Below are 19,039 nucleotides of genomic sequence, written 5' to 3' on the forward strand. Positions count from 1 at the left end.
TTTCCAAACCAGAAGCTGTGGGTCGATAAATCCATCCGCTGCACTCTGAATACTCGCACAGCCGCTTACAACGAGGGTCTTGTATCCGGAAATATGGACAATTACAAAGCGGCATCATACAATCGGTGAAGGACGCTAAATGGACGTACAGATAGACTGGAGCTTCAGATGGTGCAACGGGACACCAGACGCTTGTGGCAGGGCTGCAGATTATAACAAACTACAAGAGCAGCTCCTCCCCAGCCACGAGTGTCGATGCCTCTCTAGCCAACAAACTGAAATCCTTTTATGCGCGATTTGAGTCTATCAACAGCACCGCTAGCTCGCCAGCTAATTGGAGTTACACCGCTGGGGATGAGTGCTTACTCTCAGTATCAGAGCATGACGTCATGGAGGAAGCTGCGGGCCCAGATGGCATATCTGGGCGAGTACTGAAGACTAACCAGCCCCAGTGTTCACTACAATATTCAACATCTCCCTGGCTGAATCAGTGGTCCAGTCCTGCTTCAAGAGGTCCACCATCATTCCTGTCCGGAAGATCGCCTCTCCAGCCTGCCTGAATGACTACCGTCCGGTGGCCCTAATCTCGGTGGTCATGAAGTGTTTCGAGAGGCTGATTAAGGATTATATCTGCGCCTCCCTCCCCCGCACCTTTGACCCACGGATGACGCAGTCTCTCAGGTACTGCACACCACGCTCATGCACCTGGATGGCCGGAAGGGGGCCTATGTGAGATTGCTGTTTATCGATTATAGTTTAGTTTTCAATACCATAGTCCCCACCAGACTGGCTGTCAAGCTGAAGGTGCTTGGACTGAATACTCCGCTGTGTGCCTGGATCCTGGACTTCCTCTCAGCCTGGCTGGGAAGCACATGTCCAGCTCCCTCACTCTGAACACAGGATCCCCCCAGCGCTGCGTCCTCAGCCCCCTACTGTACTCCCTGTACACACATGTCTATGTGGCCAGGTCCAGCTCCAACAGCATCATCAAGTTTGCTGACGACACCGTTGTCGTGGGCCTCATCCCTGACGGTGATGAGAAGGCCTACCGCGAGGAGGTGGCTGACCTGACACTCTGGTGCCAGGACAACCACCTCCACCTGAACGTCAGCAAAACTAAGGAGCTGATTGTGGACTTTAGGCAAGGATTACAACCGAGGACGCAGGTGCCCTTGGTGATTAATGGGACTTCTGTTGACAGGGTGAGCAGCTTCAAGTACCTGGGAGTCCACATCACAGAGGATTTAACATGGACTTTACAAACAGACACTCTGGTGAGAAAGGCGAGGCAGCGTCTTTACCACCTCAGGCAGCTGAGGAAATCCCGGGTCTCGTGAGAATCCTCAAGTCCTTCTACTGTGAAGGAGTGGAGAGCATCCTGACAGGCAACATCACTGCCTGGTTTGGGAACTGTACTGCTCAGGACAGGCGGGCCCTGCAGAGGGTGGTGCGTTCAGCTGAACGTACCACTGGAACTACACTCCCCTCCCTGCAGGACTTATACTCCAGAAGGTGTAGTAGCAGAGCCCACAGGATCATGAAGGATCCTCACCACCCCACAACGGACTGTTCCAGCTGCTGCGGTCAGGCAAGCGCCTCAGCAGTCACACAGCGAGGATGGAGAGACTGAGACAGAGTTTTTTCCCGCAAACCATAAGAACTGTCAATGCTGACCTCACCAGGGGTCCTCACTGAGCCTCACACATAGGCTCCACTACCTTACTGTACTGTATGTAGCATGTACTGTACCGCATACTGTGTCACTGTTCAGGGTTGTTCGGTGTTACCGTATTGCTGCGCCGTACTGTTGTATACATACTGCCAATTGCACCACAGCACAGGCATTACCTGCACCTTATTCAGGTGTCAAGTCTATCAGTTCAAAGTGCTGCCATTCGGCCTTTCGTTGGCACCTTGTGTATTCACAAGATGTGAATGTCTCCCCTACAGACCAGGGGGATTCATATACTTCCTTATCTTGATGACTGGCTAATCTGTGCCCGATCACAGGACTAAGGGACCAACGATACAGCTGCCCTTATCACAGATGTGGGCAGCTTGGGACTCATGGTGAACTACAAAAAAAATTCCCTCACTCATACACAGCAGATGCATTAGTATAATTGTAGACCCGCAAAGGATGAGAGCCTCACTCTCTCCATGGCGAGTGAAGGATATTCTACGGCTCCTCCCACACTTTCTGCAAGACTGTACTGTGCGGTATGGCCTCCTTCTGAGACTTGCAGGCATGTTGGCAGCAGCCTCAGTAGTGGTGCCTTTGGGACTACTATCTTTGTGCCCCCTCCAAAGGTGGATAAATGGGCCCAACTTGGCTCCGAAGTGGCACAGAAACAAGTTACTGTAATTTTGTGACTACAGTTCTATGATGGAGGCCTAGCCCCTTAAGCGACGCTCCTATTGGTATCTCCAATCACGTATGTGGAAGTACTGAAATATATTCATCAACTCTCAGCCAATCAGGATCGAGCAGCATAGCCGATGTAGATGCCCCCCCTTCGTCGTCTGAAACCATTTTGGGATTGCTTTTCACACAATTTTTCCCCGGAAGGCACCTGGCGGCGCTCTCCGCAGCCCCACCAAGTCGCAGCACAACTTAAGCCACCAGGCGCAAGCCGTCAGGACTCCAGCCCAGCCGGCAAGGGAGCCCACCCGACCGCCCCCAGGCCAACCACGCCCCCACACCGACCCACCAGGGACTCACCCCGGAAAACCCCAGTGCTCAATGTGTGCTGTTGGTAATTGCTGTTGGTAAATCCCCTTAACATTAAAGGCCAATCAACCAGGTTGTGTGAGCCAATGGGGTTTTGGATTCTGTTGTATTTCTCAATTTCACTGATTTTTTTCTTATCAGTACACTAAGGTCTGTTTCTGAACACATTTTAGGCGAGAAATAAGCAATCACACACACACACACACACACACACACACACACACACACACACACACATATATAGTGTGTGGGACTCACACTGGTCTGGTCCTGATCTTGACTTGGTCTCCCTTGCCTTGGTCTTGGTCTTGGTCTGGACTTCAACCTCTCAAAATCTTGGTCTTGGTCAGATGCATCGCAGCTTGCTGCGTATGGGGCTGCATAGCCGCAGAGCGGTCAGAGTGCCCATGCTGACCCCTGTCCATCACCGAAAGTACCTACAGTTGGTACATGAGCACCAGAACTGGACCATGGAGCAATGGAAGAAGATGGCCTGGTCTGATGAATCACCTTTTATTTGACATCATGTGGATGGCCAGGTGTGTGTATTGTTTTTTAAAGGAAGAGATGGCACTATGGGAAGAAGGCAATCAGGCGGAAGCAGTTTGTTGCTCTGGGCAGTGTTCTGCTGAGAAACCTTGGGTCCTGGCATTAATGTGTATGTTACTTTGTCACGTACCACCTACCAAAACATTGTTGCAGACCAAGTTCGCCTCTTTATGGCAAATGATGGCGGTGGCCTCTTTCAGCAGGATAGCGCACCCTGCCACACTGCCAAAATTTGCTCAGGAATGTTTTGAGGAACATGACAAAGAGTTCAAGGTGTTGTCTTGCCTCCAAATTCTCCAGATCTCAGTCCAATCGAGCATCTGTGGGATGTGCTGGAACAACGAGTCCGATCCATGGAGGCCCCACCTCGCAACTTCAAGATTCAGGTTTAACTTACAGGACTTAAAGGATGAGTTGCTAACCCCTTGGTGCCAGATACCGCAGGACACCTTCGGAGGTCTTGTGGAGTCCATGCCTGGATCAGTAATATCTTAATTTTTTTTGTTAAAAAAATACATTCGTATGTTTTATGTAGACACTTTGCTTGCACTTTGCAAGTTTTGCTTTTCGTTTTGTTTTTCTTTTTTTTACAACTTTATTTACATTTCCACAAAACAACTTAGGTTCTTCCAGTCTGGACATTCACAAAACCAAAAAACAGGAGTTAGAGAATTATTGCGTTCCTTTATGAAAACAGTTTCTGAAAAACATCTCTCCTTGCTTCTCTGGCCCTCCAAGCCGTCCAGCAATCAGTCTACATTTCCCTTATCTGCAGCCCCACTCTCTGCAGTGAGAGAAGTGTAGTCTTTTGGTTGGCAGCCATCATGGACTGCCGTTCCTGTGCCAGCCACCAGGCAGGGATGTGCCTTCCTTGGCTAACTGATGACAAAGATAAGTAAAAAATATTATATATCTATAAATATATTTGATATCTTCATGATTTGTTTGTATTAGCTGTTCATTGATGGGTGAGTTATAGAAATCCTTTAGTGATTGGCTACTCTGTGTGCATCAATGAGAAGTTTTAATTTTTACAACGGTGAAAATTGCGCTATAAACAACACAAGAGACATATTGTGCTGTTGATTGCGCTTTGACTGTCAAACCATAAGCTTAACGTGGTCGATTGGATCGCTGCCCTCTGTCGCACTGAACAGAATTTATGTGAGTACTAATATTTTACATATATATATATATATATATATATATATATATATATGATAATCTTCTTGTGTTTGTTTCATGGTACTGATAGGATATTCCTGTCGTTGTCCCCAAAATGTCTCCAGTCTCTCCCTTTTACAGGTAACCCTAACCCTAATACCTCGAATGGATTGCTGAAAGGGACCCAGTTCCATGCCTCAGGTTTAATTTTATTGTATATATTTTATACGTATTAAGTGTGTACTTTTGGTATTTTGTGTGTTTTGGATATTTTGACTAATTTCTACGAATGTTGCTGTGGGTGTCTCTGCCCACTGGAAGGGGTTTAAGGAGGGAGACGGAGTCTTTCTGGCCGTGGGTTGCCGACATGGCGAGAGTTTTTATTACAAATGTTTAACAAAAAGTTTTGCCTGCCAAAAGGATAAATAATAGATAATGATGCGTTTGGGTGCAGGAGGAATGACGTTTCAGATCTGCCTCCTCGTCGGCTGACGAGCCCGTGCACCGATCCCCCTCTGCAAGACAAACAAACATTGAGAAAGCTCCCTGCTCCGACTCGATGCAGCTGGGCGGCCCAGGGAAGGAAGCCATGCTGCCGTCTGCAGCCGCAGCTTAACCCTGCCCCTGGGTCCGCCAGTTACAAATGACAATATTTTTGTTTTCGAGCGGTGAACGCCATTTTTCACCTAGGCTCTTCAAGAGCAAGATGAACTAGGGACCAATCAAAGACATCTCTCATTTGTGTACATCAATGTTTATTGAAACTTGACTTTGCATCAACATAGTTTCCGCTTTTTTGTCCAGTAACTTCTATTACACTAGTATATCAATAAGAACGAAAGGTGGTAGAATCCATTTAAACAAGACACTTTGCTGCCATCATTGATCAATGCAGAGAAACGCTCGGTCAGAATACTATGGCGTGAAGAATTACAGAGTTTCCAGTGCTTCAGACAGAGCCAGGATACCAGGTACAGTACCAGCAGTAACAGGTACAACATATACAGAGAGAAAAAATATTCTAAGAAAGCTCTTTTTTTTGTTAACTTTTCTATTCCCTCCGTCTTTACTCCCAGGATTGTAGCTGTACAGTTGGTATAAAAACCAAAAACATAACAAAACACCCTGTCAGTAGAAGTAAATGTATTTATTTATTTATTTATTTTTTCATTTATTTTTTTATTCTCATCATTTGCCATTGAAAGTCAAAACTGCACTGAACACAAATCTCATTGACGGTACATGTAGAGAAATCGTTTATTAGTTGTATTTTTTCTTTTGTTATTGTGTTCACGACAACACCTCATCGGGTTAAAGACAACAGACATACTTTCCTTAAAATCCACATTGGCTCGGCTTCCGGATGTCGCTAAAGACTCTCTATGGTAAGAAATGAGCGTCAGTTGGCAGCAGGGGGGAATGTCATAGGCAAGGGCTGGCCCCAGGGTTTTGGTGGCTCTTAAAATAAATCAATCAAAAAAACCCGAAACATATACCAATTGGATGAACTAATTTCCCCCTGCCAAAGGATCCTGAAAACCAAAATAATGTATCTCGTTAATTAATAACATATATTCTGGGAAGTGATTAAAAAAAAAAGACCCTTCGATGGATCCACAGATATGCCCTAAACGAGCACATAAGCCAGCTTCACACTAAATTCAACAAACGACAAGAACTCCAGCTCCAAGGGAGTCCACTCATTCTTATAGAATTGGATTCCAGACGCGAAAAGCTATAACGCGCTGCAGTGCAGAGTTTCGTGTCCAACGTGTGCGTTCAAATTTTCATAGCATGTTCCAGTCCGACAGTACCACGGGACGTGACGTCAGTCAATCTTTTATAGGAACGGGGCTTTAAACAAAGTAAATAAGTCACGCATATAAAATAATGACGCCATTATCATTAACGTTTGTTGTCACCATATTCACTATCAATAAATCTCTTCTTAAAAGTGAATTGTGCATGTATTTTTTCGCACTTTGCAAACACTATTCAAAGGGAAGGGGGGTGTTCCGACTGTTGGATACGATTGTGCACTCGGTGAGATGGAGGCTATAAAGTTTCTGCTTGTGGCTGGCCCTGGTCATGCGTGAAATGGTGTGCGTTTCCTGCATGGTGGCACAACACCTCCGGTACGTGTGCGGGCGCATATACGCCTCACGCGGATTCGTGGTAGATGGGACGATTGATATTTGACAGCCCTCCCTTAAAACTCTCAGGTCCATTTAGAGTAACAATACACACACGAGTAGAAAAAACATCATCTATGCCCTTAGTTAATGCAGTTTTGCCAGTTTTTGTGTGAATCATTAATCCATTTACAACACGATTACAACATGATACATGACAATGTATCATCAAACATTGTTTTTCTTTTTTAAAACATACAAAGCCGTCATTGAGAGGCTGTTACCCTCAAATGTGGCATCAGGATGAGAGGCTATCATAGTCACCAAGAGCAATAGGTAAAAAAACACAGCAAACCAAGAAACAGAAATACATTTTTTATAGGCCAACTCGAGGTGAACATCCCACATATGTAATGTACATATTTTTCTTCGATGACAGATTCCAACCTGAACGTCACGACGACATTGACAACAGTTGCTTTTTTTTTTACACTACCCCTCCCCTCGTCCCATCCCCTTTCCTCCATTAGCTGGAACAGCTTCTTCTTCACATAGGGATCGGTCATCATTCACCTCCTCCATCGACTCCAATGTACAGTCAGATATTAAGAATAAAAAAATTTAAGAATAATCAGAAAAAAAAAACTGACATTATTTTATACTTTCATACGTTTGATGCGCAAAAAAACGTACTACCGCAGAGCGAACTCTTCGTTTTTAGGGGTCGGGCAATGAGGTTCATTCACGTTTGAATTTGCTTTGGCAAAGAAAAAAAAAAAAAGAGTTTGTCATTGGATCAGCTTGTGCAGTCTCTCCGTCTCACACACTCAAAATCTGACTAAACCAAACCAATTCTCCACAGACGGTTTTATTCTACTCTAATGGACAGGAAAAGTGTTAGGACTGCCACGCATTATTAGCTCTTTAACAGTATAGATTACAGTAAGGGGGGGGATTCACCCAGCTCGAGTTATTATGGCACATGAACAATACAATTATTTGTATCGATATATAGACACGCGCCCCGGCCTCACTCGATACGACAATCATCTCAACTCTCAAACCCCAAAATGTACTTTCCCAAGTTACTCTGTTCTCCGATCTCATACAATTGTAGTTGGGGATGGACAATAATAATAATGATGATGATAATAATAATAATAATAATAATAATAATACATCCTCGGGTGACACCTTAGTTAATTAGCAGCAGCAAAATAATCTTGTGAGACTAGTCACGCCAAGGGTGCGAATATTCATCTGGACTCGTGAAGATTATTAGAAGAGTTTCCGAGGTGGTTCCATGCGAACTACAATGCTGTAATACTGTGTCAGGTACTGATAGGTGCTGATAATGAAACTATGTGTCGTTCGGGAAAACCCCAGATGTAAATAAAAAAGAAATGTGAACATAAATTTTGGCTTGATAGCAATGCAGGTATATATTTCCCTTTTTAAATTTTTTTGTTTTTATATATATAGTATTTCATTTTTCCTTGATATTTCAAAAAATATAAAGTTTCTCATAGTTTCCGTTGTTGGCTTATATCATTAAATAAAAGTTTCATTTTGGTTCCTCCTTCCTCTTCCAAGTCGCATGCTGCTTTTTAATATGGCAGTTTGATATTTAATAGTCATCCATTATTTTTGTTGTTTTGTTTCATGCATTTCTTTCTTGGTTGGTTTCTTAACTTGAGAGTATCTACACAGTGAGTTTCCAACCACCACGACACACGCACGCACGCACGCACACACACACACACACACACACACACACACACACACACACAGACACACACACACACACACACACACACACACACACACACACACACACACACGGGCTGTCGGATATCCCCCCGGGCCTGGGCCCTCGAGTGTGACTGTTCTCTTTTTTGCACCTCCATGTCGCAACACATCCAGACGAGTGACTGACCTGTCACAGTCCTTCAGCTGCCGCCCGGAGTGGCCTGTTAAAGGAAAAGTCACTCCTTCTCTTCTCTTCTCTTCTCTCTCTCTCTCTCTCTCTCTCTCTCTCTCTCTCTCTCTCTCTCTCTCTCTCTTACTCCCCGTCTCTCGATCACGTCTGTAGAGTGAAGGTCCGTGTCCAGGCCCAAAGCCAGACTCTCGCCGTTGTCCTCCCATCATTACAACTGGTACCACTTCTTGTCCTTGCATTTCAGCATCAGCTGTGATAGAAAAAAAAATTAAAAAATATATTATATAAATATAATATATTTTGTTTTTGTATTATTTGGGCTCAAACAATCCATATCAACATTGAGGCTAAGCATATGTGGCACGTGTATCTGTCTGCTAGTTAGTGTTTTGGTTCATTTGGGTTTCCAAATTTTTCCATCTCCTAGTTGATTTAGAGGGTTATTGTGTATTGCCATTTCTTTTTTATATTTTTATTCAGTTGCTTTACTAATATTGCCTGTTTTTATGTGAGCTGCTGTACCTACCTACTGTACCATCATCCTACCTACTGACCTTTCTTTATTTTTATCTATGAGAAAGTGCATGTCGTTTAGTCATACTGTCAACCGCATATGCAAAAATTACTTGGATCACCTGAAATAAAATCCTCATTACTTAAGACGGCATGAGTCATGTAAAATAATGTGAATACAGTGAATAAACCATTGTTCCTCACAGACAATGACCGCGTATGAAATGCCAATCTTGACATTAAACCCAAAGCTAGTTCTGATGCAAGTGGTCGTAAAGGTAATCTAGGTATTCTGTATTCCTGTGAAAGTGGAATATCCTACTTACCACGAGCAAAATCTACATTATGTAAAACATTTGTCTATATATATGTTCCTCACCTCAATATACTGTAAGTCCAAATACTGCCACTCACTTTTTCCTGTAGTTTGGTGGTGGTATGGAAATTTGATATCACGAAAGAATCAAAGATAAAGAAAGTGTGATCTTAAGAACCCCATGGTTGAATACATTTTAATGAGTGTGTTGTGACCTTAATCTGCTGCTGAAATTGGAAACAAAACCTGGTAGAAGCTACTTCATGGTTGAAGTAGACCCTTTTTTGATAATTTATCTTCGACATCAAAGGATGCATACCTTGCAGAGCTAGTACTGTCAGACAACTTGACAGCACCACACGCCTCCACACACTCATGGGCCGGCCTATTTAAGCATTTAATTCTTCCGGCCCTACCTGCTTTACTTCCTGCTTTGCTTCCCTCCTCCTCCACTGCAGCAGCCTGTTGGGCTCTACTCTTCTATCCAGTGGGGGGATTTGAGCTCATCACTGTGATATTTCTAGCTCATTAAGTATGCCTATATTTGCTCTACATCTCGCCGGGAGTGATGAGCAGTAAAGCCTAGACGTCAACCTCAAACAACGACAAAAAAAGAAAGTCTGAGTTGTCTGTCAGAAATGAACACTCACGTCTCAGTCATCTCGGTCACTCAGCTTTTTCTAAAGGTTCATAAGGATTAAAAAAAAACCCTTCTAATTTATTTTCTTTAATGTTCAAATGTTCAAAAGTTAATTAGAATGACATTTTTTCCGCTTAAAGGGGACCTATTATGCTGCTTCACTTATATTAGATAACACAAGTTAATATAGGTCTCTGAGGTCCCCAAAACATGTATTTTAAGTTTTTTTTTGCTGAATACACCACTCAGATAATGCATTTGAGCCATTCTAACATGCCTCCAAACCATTGTGTTCCAAAATGGGCTGTTTTTTTGTGGAAGGAGCCACCCTCCCTGAGGCCCTGAGTTCTGTGGGGCACTGATCTTTCACTGATTTCACCTTATCAGTCCACCAGAAACTGTTTCTGAACAAATTTGAGGTGAGAAATAAGCTATCCAGTTGCTGAATCTTCACTTATATTAGATAAAGACCTCATTTAAAAGTTTGTGCTGACTTTCATAGCTGACACTGCAACGGGACACCGCACGCTGGGATTTTTTGTTTCAATTAAACATCGGTGTGTTGTGGGGATGGTGTGGTTTGAGCAGCCACACCTGACCTGGGTCTAGGTAATTTGTGGCCCAGGATCAGAGTAGCTGCATACCTATTGTTCGTTGATTGGTCTAAGATTGATTGGTATATTTATCAGGTAAAAAACCTCATCCTCACATACACTCAGGATAGGAGCCCTTGTCATGACACGTCTCCATCTGCTCCTGGGCTTATTCCAACAAGTCCACTCTCTACAACAAACTGGTGTGTCTACAACCCCGTCGTCTGTGTCTCTGTTCCTGAGGTCCCTGACAACGCCACTTGGGTGGCGTGTGAAAGGCGAAACTGCCACACTGGCACCTGAACAGAGACGGGGAAGGGACACAAAAGTCTGAAGATGCCCTGGAGCTACCAGCGGGTCAACGGGCGGCCCCAGCACCAACCCTCTCCTGACTGGCAGCAGCAGCACCCAGGGGGACGGCGGAGGACCAGGGGAGAAGCAGCTGCATCAACCAACACAGGTAAACAATGGTGGCTAGCTGCTCTGCCCAGCAGCCACCGGCGGGACCATGCAGCAGCACAGTAGCCAGGCCACTCCTCCAAGCAGCCCCCGCAAAAGCCCGGTCAGGCCTTCACCAGCCAGCACAGCAGCCCGAGGCCCTACGCTCCGGAAGGGAGGAGGGGGCAGTCTGTTGTGGCCCTGGAGGAAGGAAGCCGGTGGGCCGTGCTGTTACAGGGAGCCAGGCCAGTTAATTCTTTTTGGACATTTGTTGGTTTAAGGTATGGGAACCCTGTTTCAGAGTCTGGTGTTTGATTATTTAAGGTATAGGAACCCTGTGTCAGAGACTCTCCTTTTCAGGTATAGCAACTCTGTTTCAGAGTCTGTATTTTTGGCTTTTTTTTATTATTGTTTGTCCTCTGCTTGGCGGGTGGGGGGGGGGGGTTAGGCTTTGGCCAGTTATTCTCCCTGGCCTCAGTGTGGTGTCAGGGGTATGTGGTGTGGGGATGGTGTGGTTTGACCAGCCACACCCGACCTGGGTCTAGGTAATTAGGGGCCCAGGATCAGAGTGGCTGCATATCTGTTGCTTGTTGGTTGGTGTAATGAGCAACAGGTAGAACCCCCATCCCTTCACACACAGGAGCGATATCCCTTCATACCTTGTCATGACATGCTGTCCATCTGCTCCTGGGCTTATTCCAACAAGCCCACCCTCTACAATAAACCGGTGTGTCTACAACCTTGTCGTCTGTGTCTCTGTGCCGAAGGTCTCTGACAACGCCACTTGGGTGGCGTGTGGTAGGCGAAACTGCCACAGTCGGAAAAAAACATTTAATAAAATAAATACATCTCCAAAAAAAATACACTATTTTTCTTGGTTTTGTTTGGAGAAACGCACAGCAGATCACACGCTGTCGCCTACAGCATATGTACTGCATACTTTTTTTTGAAAGAAGCACAAAGCAGAATTATTTTTTCAATGCTTACATTTACCTCGTCTGCACTTTCTTCATGGACAGTTGGTATTTATTTATTTTTCTTTTAAAATATTTGTTTGAGTTACGCAGATGGGGAGCAATTCTAATGTCTTCAAATGCTACGTAGTCGGAATTTATGACTTCCCAGTGGGAAATTTCAACTGGAACGCCCTGTGGTTGGATTTCCGACCCCGACCTCAAAATCCAAGATGGCTGCTCCACGCATAAATAATAAGTAAAAGTTGTAGTAACGACTGTGATTTTAACCAATGTTTGTTTTTATTAAGTATATTTGGAAGTGAACATGATGTCATTCCAAGCTACAACGTCCGAGGTAAATGGAACGCGGCTTTAGACAGAAAGCTGAACGGCTCGTTTCAGGACATGTCTTTACTCACAAAATAACTGACCGAGTTGTCTTATTTCACTGTTTGTTTGTTATGAGACCTATCAGAGACCCAAATGTACGTGAATAAGCACTGAAAAAGCACGTTTTTCCAAATAGATCCCCTTTAATATCTACACGACCACATATGCTGGAAACTCCCCTGCTCGCTCACGAATCTCTGTTCCCATGTCTGATTCATCTTGTCTGTTAGTTTTCATGTCTTATCTGGTTATGCTGTCCATCTTTCCTGTCTTCATTCACTCCCTTTACGTGTCATCAAATGTCTCGCATTTCCTTTGTATGCCATTTGCCCACATTGGGCTCACCATGACAAATCAGCATAGTGCTACGCTATGCTTACTCTGTGGATAGACGTGTATATGTTTATGCGTTTATAATATCACAAACTCTTCTGAAAATATGGAGCGAAGGGTGTTCTGTAACATTTTGATATGGAATGTAACATTTTGCTATTAATTTCAGGATAATTCCATATGAGTTATGCTGACCCATAACAATGTTGCTGAAATAAGCAACTGGCTAGTTCAACCCAGCCTTTCAGCGTTGTAATACTTAATTCAGTTTCACCCTCAAACCAGAGAATTGAAACTTTTTTCTAGTTGCCTGTTTTGACATACTCGGCAAAAACCCCCTTTTAAGGCCCCTTGGGTGGACTCGACCTTGACTGACCTCGTGAGCATGTTTGGAGAAGGTCTCCGCACTGGTCATCATGAGGGCCGTGCGCTCCTCCAGCTCTCCCAGCCTCTGGCCCCTCTCGTCCAGGGCGATGCGGGCCCTGGCCAGGTCTCCCACCACGCCCCCGGCAGCAGCCTTCATGCCTTCTAAGCCGCCCTGGCCCGGGATGTGCTGGGCCAGACTCCGGGACGCCTTGCCTGCCGCCGCCTCGCCGACTGGAGGATATCAGGGGAGAAATGAGAAAGGATTATCTACCCGAATGAGTTATACACTTTATTGAATCATATTGATTTGTTGTCAGATATATTTAAATAACATATTGAAATAATATACTGAAATAAATATATTGAAATAACTTATGAAATAATATATTGAAATAAATATATATATACTTTTATAACTGTAGACTGTAATAAGTCGGTAAGTACGTTGTAATAATATATAATTTATACCCCATATACCTAGACCAATAATTTATCCTGTACAAAGAATCACATTTTGTGTATTCTGTATTTTTTTATATATATATTTGTCGATTTGTGTTCATTTGTCTATTTTACTTTCATTTTATTTTAACAAATGTTTTATTCTATTAAATTTTTTTTTTTAATCTTTCAGACTGTAATCCTTTTTCAAATGCTATTTGTCTAAAGAGAAACACACCAAATCTTCCCCATAACAAATTCCCCGTATATGAAAATGTACTTAACGGCGGAATAAACTCATTCTGTACTTAACGATGGAATAAACTGATTCTAATTGTGATTACCCAATATACTGTATATGTATTTATAAATGTTTTTGTTTCTAAACTTTGCTTACAAGATCAAACGTGGGGGTTTTCTCTAGGGAACATTAAGCTGAAAACACACTGCTGGAGCAAGTCGTCATATTAGGGGGATCATACACATTGACTGTGAATGTCGGTCGGCATTTTTGAGTTAAAAGACAGCTTGGAGGTCTTGTTAGGTGAAAAACTGCCAAAGAAAATCTTGCAAACATCTTGTGTGAAACCTCAACCCTTCTTTTGCTCCCTTCCTTTCTCAATTTTTTTACATTTAGTATATTTCAACAAATTTCTCTATGCAACTGAATGGAGGTGATCCTCCAAAAATGGCAACCAGAGTCCATAGAGTTGCAACCCCTCAAAACTGTCAAACTTCACATTACCTATAGTGGACAGCTAACAAATTTAACCTCAATGTTCCATAATGAAAAAAGTAAAGAAGAGGTAAATAGAGACAGGCTACGTACACAGCTCTTCTCTGTCAAAGGTCTGCGCATTCCCCCCAAAGAATCCCTTGAGGAAACCTCGATTCTGAACCTCGGGCGTCTCTATCGGTGTAAACAGCTCACCCAGCATCTCCTGTGACAACAAATATAAAAGAGAGAGACAAAAAACAATTGTAGGAAAACATTAACAGGGGGGCAAACATGGCAGACCCTTCCGGCAGCTGTCCCGGCATGAATGTACTTATAGGTTGTGGTTTGTTTGTGTCACGCCGCCGCAACCATATCAAGTGTCCATCATTAATTACACAATTTATGTCACATCTCTGAAATGAAAATACGCCCTTTTTTTAAAAACATTTTTTTTAATAGTCTCATGTAAAATGTTTAGACAAAATACAATTTTATAATAATACAATACAATACAAAAATACAACTGGGGGAGTCTCTGCCCACAGGTAGGCCTTTAGGGAGGGAGACTTTCTTTCGGTGGTTTGCCAACATGGCAAGAGTTTTTATCATAAAGATGAACAAAAAGGCTCGCTGGACTGAAGTATAAATAATAAAAAATAATAATAACGATTTTGGCTGCAGGAGGAATGATGCTCCAGTCTTGCTCCTAGTCGGCTGATGAGCCCGTACGCCGATCTCCTCTGCAAGACAGCGAAATCAGGTCGGACCAATCAGCACCGCACGGGTGCTGACTCCGATTTGAGGGAGCTTGGCGGACGAAGGAAAGGGAGCCATGCTGCCGTCTGCGACCCCCCCCCCCCCTCAGAGCAGGAGAGAATGTCAGCCACAATCATCTGTGCCGCAGGCCTATGGACCGCCCGGAAGTTAAAGGGCTGGATCACCGGGTGATCCGGGGCGTGGTCTGAACAGAGGGTGAAAGCACGTCCCAGGAGGTAATGGGGAGGGAACCGATGTCCCACTAGATCGCCAAACACTCCTTCTCCAATGTGCTGTGTACCTTGACTCCCGCTCTGAGAGTTTGCGACTGTTACAGCACCAACACGTCGGTCTGCAGACAGAAAGGGAGAGAGAAGTTATGGTTAAACAGCACTGGCTTCCCATAGAAAGCTGACTTTACCCTTGCAAACGCCTGCTGGCACTTCTCTGAACACCGACCGGCTCTTGGGCACCCTTTAAAGTTAAGTCAAACAAGGGGCTGGTTAGCTCCAAAAAGTTGGGTACAAACCTTCAATCGTAGCCAGCCATCCCCAAAAACTGCTTCACCTCCTTCTTGGTCTTGGGTCTCAGTGTGTTTGCGACCGCAGCAGTTTTATCAAGCTGGGTCGGATCAGGCTTTCATCCAAGTCGTACCCAGGATACCGTACCACGGTTGGCGGTGAGCCCAGTCCGCCTCAGGGTCTCAAGCACTGTGCCCACATGCTGCATATGCCGCTCCCAGGTGTCACTGTGTATGATTACTTTGTCTAAGTAGGCTGCGGCTAGGCTCCATGCGGACCCAGGACATGGTCCATGAGTCTCTGAAAGGTGGCTGGGCCACCGAACAACCCGAACGGAAGTGTGCAAAAGTGGTACAACTCAAACTGAGTGGACCTAACCGGTTCGAGAAGTTAATTGACCCGGGGCATCGGGTAGGCGTCGGATTTTGACACCTTGTTCACCCTTTGGTAGTCTACGCAGAACCGGACCAACCCATTCGGCTTACCCACCAGCACGAATGGACTAGACCAGTCCCTCGTGGACTCCTCTATCATGCCCATGTCCAGCATGGCCTCTATTCCCCCTGCACGATCTTTCATTTATGTTCGGGCAGGCAATATGGCAGAGAGCGCACCTTCACCCCCGAGGTCATCTCCTTATGGTGGTGTATGAGGGACATGAGGCCTGGCAGGGAGGAGAAAACATCAGAGAAGCAATGCTGAAGTGCAGCCACGTCCGCCCTCTGGGAGGGAGACAGATGGTCACTTAACAGGGCCGCAGTATGATCGGCCTCATTTTGACCCTCCGACCCCAGCTCATCCTGGACAACAATCATCAAAAAATCATCCAGAGCCACAGACACAGCCCCCCCCCCCCCCCCTCCATTCTTTTAAGAGGTTCAGGTGATAAATCTGTGTTGCTCCCTGCCTGTCAGACCGTTTGACCTCATAATCTACCTCGCCAACCCACCGTGTGACCACAAAAGGCACTTGCCACTTCGCGAACAATTTAGAGCTGGACGTAGGGAGCAACACTAACACCTTGTCTCCCGGTGCAAATTGTCTGAGTCAAGCCCTACGGTTGTTTAAGAAGCGCTGACGTTCCTGAGCCCGGAGCAAATTCTCCTGAGATAACGGCCGAATCAGCGCGTGTAACTATGCTCTCAGGTCCATAACATACTGTATTTCGTTCTCATATTAGGACCTTCCTCCCAGTTCTTTAATAAGGTCTAGCCCCCTGGGGTCTCCTGCCAAAGAGGAGTTCAAAGGGAGAAAATCATGTGGAGGCCTGGTGAACCTCCCGCACCGCAAACAACAGGGGGTCCAACCACTTGTCCCAATTAGGGCTATCGTTGTGAACGAACTTCTGAATCATGTTTTTCAGCGTTTTATTAAAGTGCTCCATCAGACCGTCGGTCTGGGGATGGTAAACACTGGTCCGACACCCAGTAACTCGTAATGCTCCCGAAGCGTACGTGACATAAAGGTAGTACCCTGGTCGGTCAGGATTTCCTTCGGAATCCTGACTCTGGATATGTGACCCACCGCAGCAAAACCGGCTGTCTCGCGCATTTCTTTTTTTCTTTTTTTTGCCTCGTGCATTTATAAGTTGAAAAAACCTTTCTTGAAGAAAAATGCGATTATTCCAGATTCGTGATCCTTTGTGGTTTTTTTTTATCTCTCAACGTATTTTCAAAACCGAGTTTTCACTTGTCTTTGTAAACTGTGTTGTTATGGATTACGAGAAGCGGTGGAGGAAGATTTAAATCATATCGCGGACCTTAATCTGACCAGTGCGTGTGCGTAAGCATGTGCATGTGTGTGTGTGTGTGCAAGCATGTGTTGTAGTGTGGTGTGTTGCGTGACGAATAAAGACTTTCTGTTTCTGTTTTCTGTTCTGCGATAGATCCAAGTTAGTGTAGGCAGCGTGTACTGGACCTCATTTTCCGCGATGATAGTCAGTTCTCCGACAGCAACGCTGAGAACGACAGCGCTGCTGAATCTGATATTATTGAGGACTTGGAGAACATTTCAAACTATGGATTTCAACCTGAATGTGACAATGAAACGGAATATTTTCAAGAACCCATGGAGAAGACTGACGATACACCCGTTGTTGTTACAACGGAAGAAGTTGATGATGTGATGAAGTCCGTTGAGGTTGGTGATTGGCAGATTTTCCGATTTCAGATTTTCATATTTTTCGTAATATTGATAGACTCTACATTTTGTTGTGTTGTCCGTACTTTTAACCTCCAAAATATTTCCACTTTTATAAAACATGTATATTCTTACTGAATATAAATGCTTTTTTAAAAACAAAAAGTTGTGTATTAATGACGCTGTTCAACATTCCCTCAAAACACAAGAACAAAGCAGTGATTGCCCCATTCAGCAGTATGTTAAGTAGCCATGTGGTTTTGTTTGTCTGCCAACCCCATTTGCATTCTGGGAGCTGGCTGAATGAACCAAGTGTGGGTAAAACTCTGAAGGTGATTATCTCAGAAACACGGTTTGCCACACCCTTGTCATTAACAAGTCATAGCTTGAAGTTGAAAAAGTTGAAAGCCGCCAAATGACCCTAAAGTATGCGGTGGGTCACATATGACTTGAAACAACCTGCGCCACACTTTTGGCCATAATACTGCGCAATTGCACTGCCTTGGGGTGCCAGATTGCATAATCCACTAGGACTAACACAAAACGATACCCGCAGCCACTGCAGTCTAACGGCCAGATGAGGTCCATACCAAGTCTTACGAACAGGACCTCAAGTAGGGGGAGGGGCCTCAAGTGCGCTCTTGGCGTAGCCGGAGGGTTGACCAACTGGCGCTAGGGACATGTGGCGCACAATTTACGCACATCTGCCCAAATGACCGGCCAGAAGAAGCAGGCCAGTATCCGCTGTCGTGTTTTATCATGACCGAGGTGACCGGCCATTGGGTTATGGTGAGCCGCCTGGAAAAAAATTCCCAGCGGCTCTTCAGTACCCACAACTGGGTTAGAAAAATACAGGTGAGTGAGCGTAGCGTCTGGGCGCATCCATACGCCATCAATTTTAACTACCCACTCAAAGGCCCTGCATTGGGTGTCATCCTGCGACTGCTCCAGCAGTAAATAATTGATAGGGAAGGTCAAGGGGACTGGGTAAGATCCCACTATGGATTCTGCCACCTCTGCACCCGTTGCGCCCGCTGATGACCCCTCCGCCTCACCGCATGCCACGCAACAATCTCCCTGCCGACTGTGAATGCAATCCACCAGCTTCTCTCGTCAACGTGTCAAACCTTGGCCAATCCGAACCAGACATTGCTGGATCATCATCTGCGAACAGCCCGAGTCCAGCAAAGCCTGATGTCTACCCCCTTGTAGCCTTGGTAGGCCCCTTCGCGACCAAGGCAGGGGTCTGGAAAGCCAAGGCCCAGACCACCTGGACGACTTCCATCAGCAGTCCCGGTGGTTATGGCTGGGACTCCTGCAGTGCCTGCACCCCTGCCCAGATGTCTGGCAGGTCCCTGATTTCCCCCAATTGCACCGCACTGGGAGCTGATGGGAGGACAGAGA

At 45.1% G+C, this 19,039-nt stretch overlaps 1 protein-coding gene across 1 annotated transcript in view; it reads right to left on the minus strand.

Moving 5' to 3' along the window:
* Nucleotides 1-8,723: 8,723 nt before the first annotated feature.
* The window catches only part of stxbp5l (syntaxin binding protein 5L), a gene marked incomplete at both ends in the record, with an annotated part of 185,613 nt that continues 175,297 nt past the window's right edge, over nucleotides 8,724-19,039 (minus strand). Inside the window, 3 exons of the mRNA XM_080019018.1 lie at nucleotides 8,724-8,765; nucleotides 13,071-13,291; nucleotides 14,331-14,442. Coding sequence (XP_079875144.1) covers nucleotides 8,724-8,765; nucleotides 13,071-13,291; nucleotides 14,331-14,442 — 375 coding nt within the window. The remainder of the gene's footprint in view (nucleotides 8,766-13,070; nucleotides 13,292-14,330; nucleotides 14,443-19,039) is intronic.

This window comes from Zeus faber (assembly GCF_960531495.2).
Source record: "Zeus faber genome assembly, chromosome: 18".
Taxonomy (NCBI): domain Eukaryota; kingdom Metazoa; phylum Chordata; class Actinopteri; order Zeiformes; family Zeidae; genus Zeus; species Zeus faber.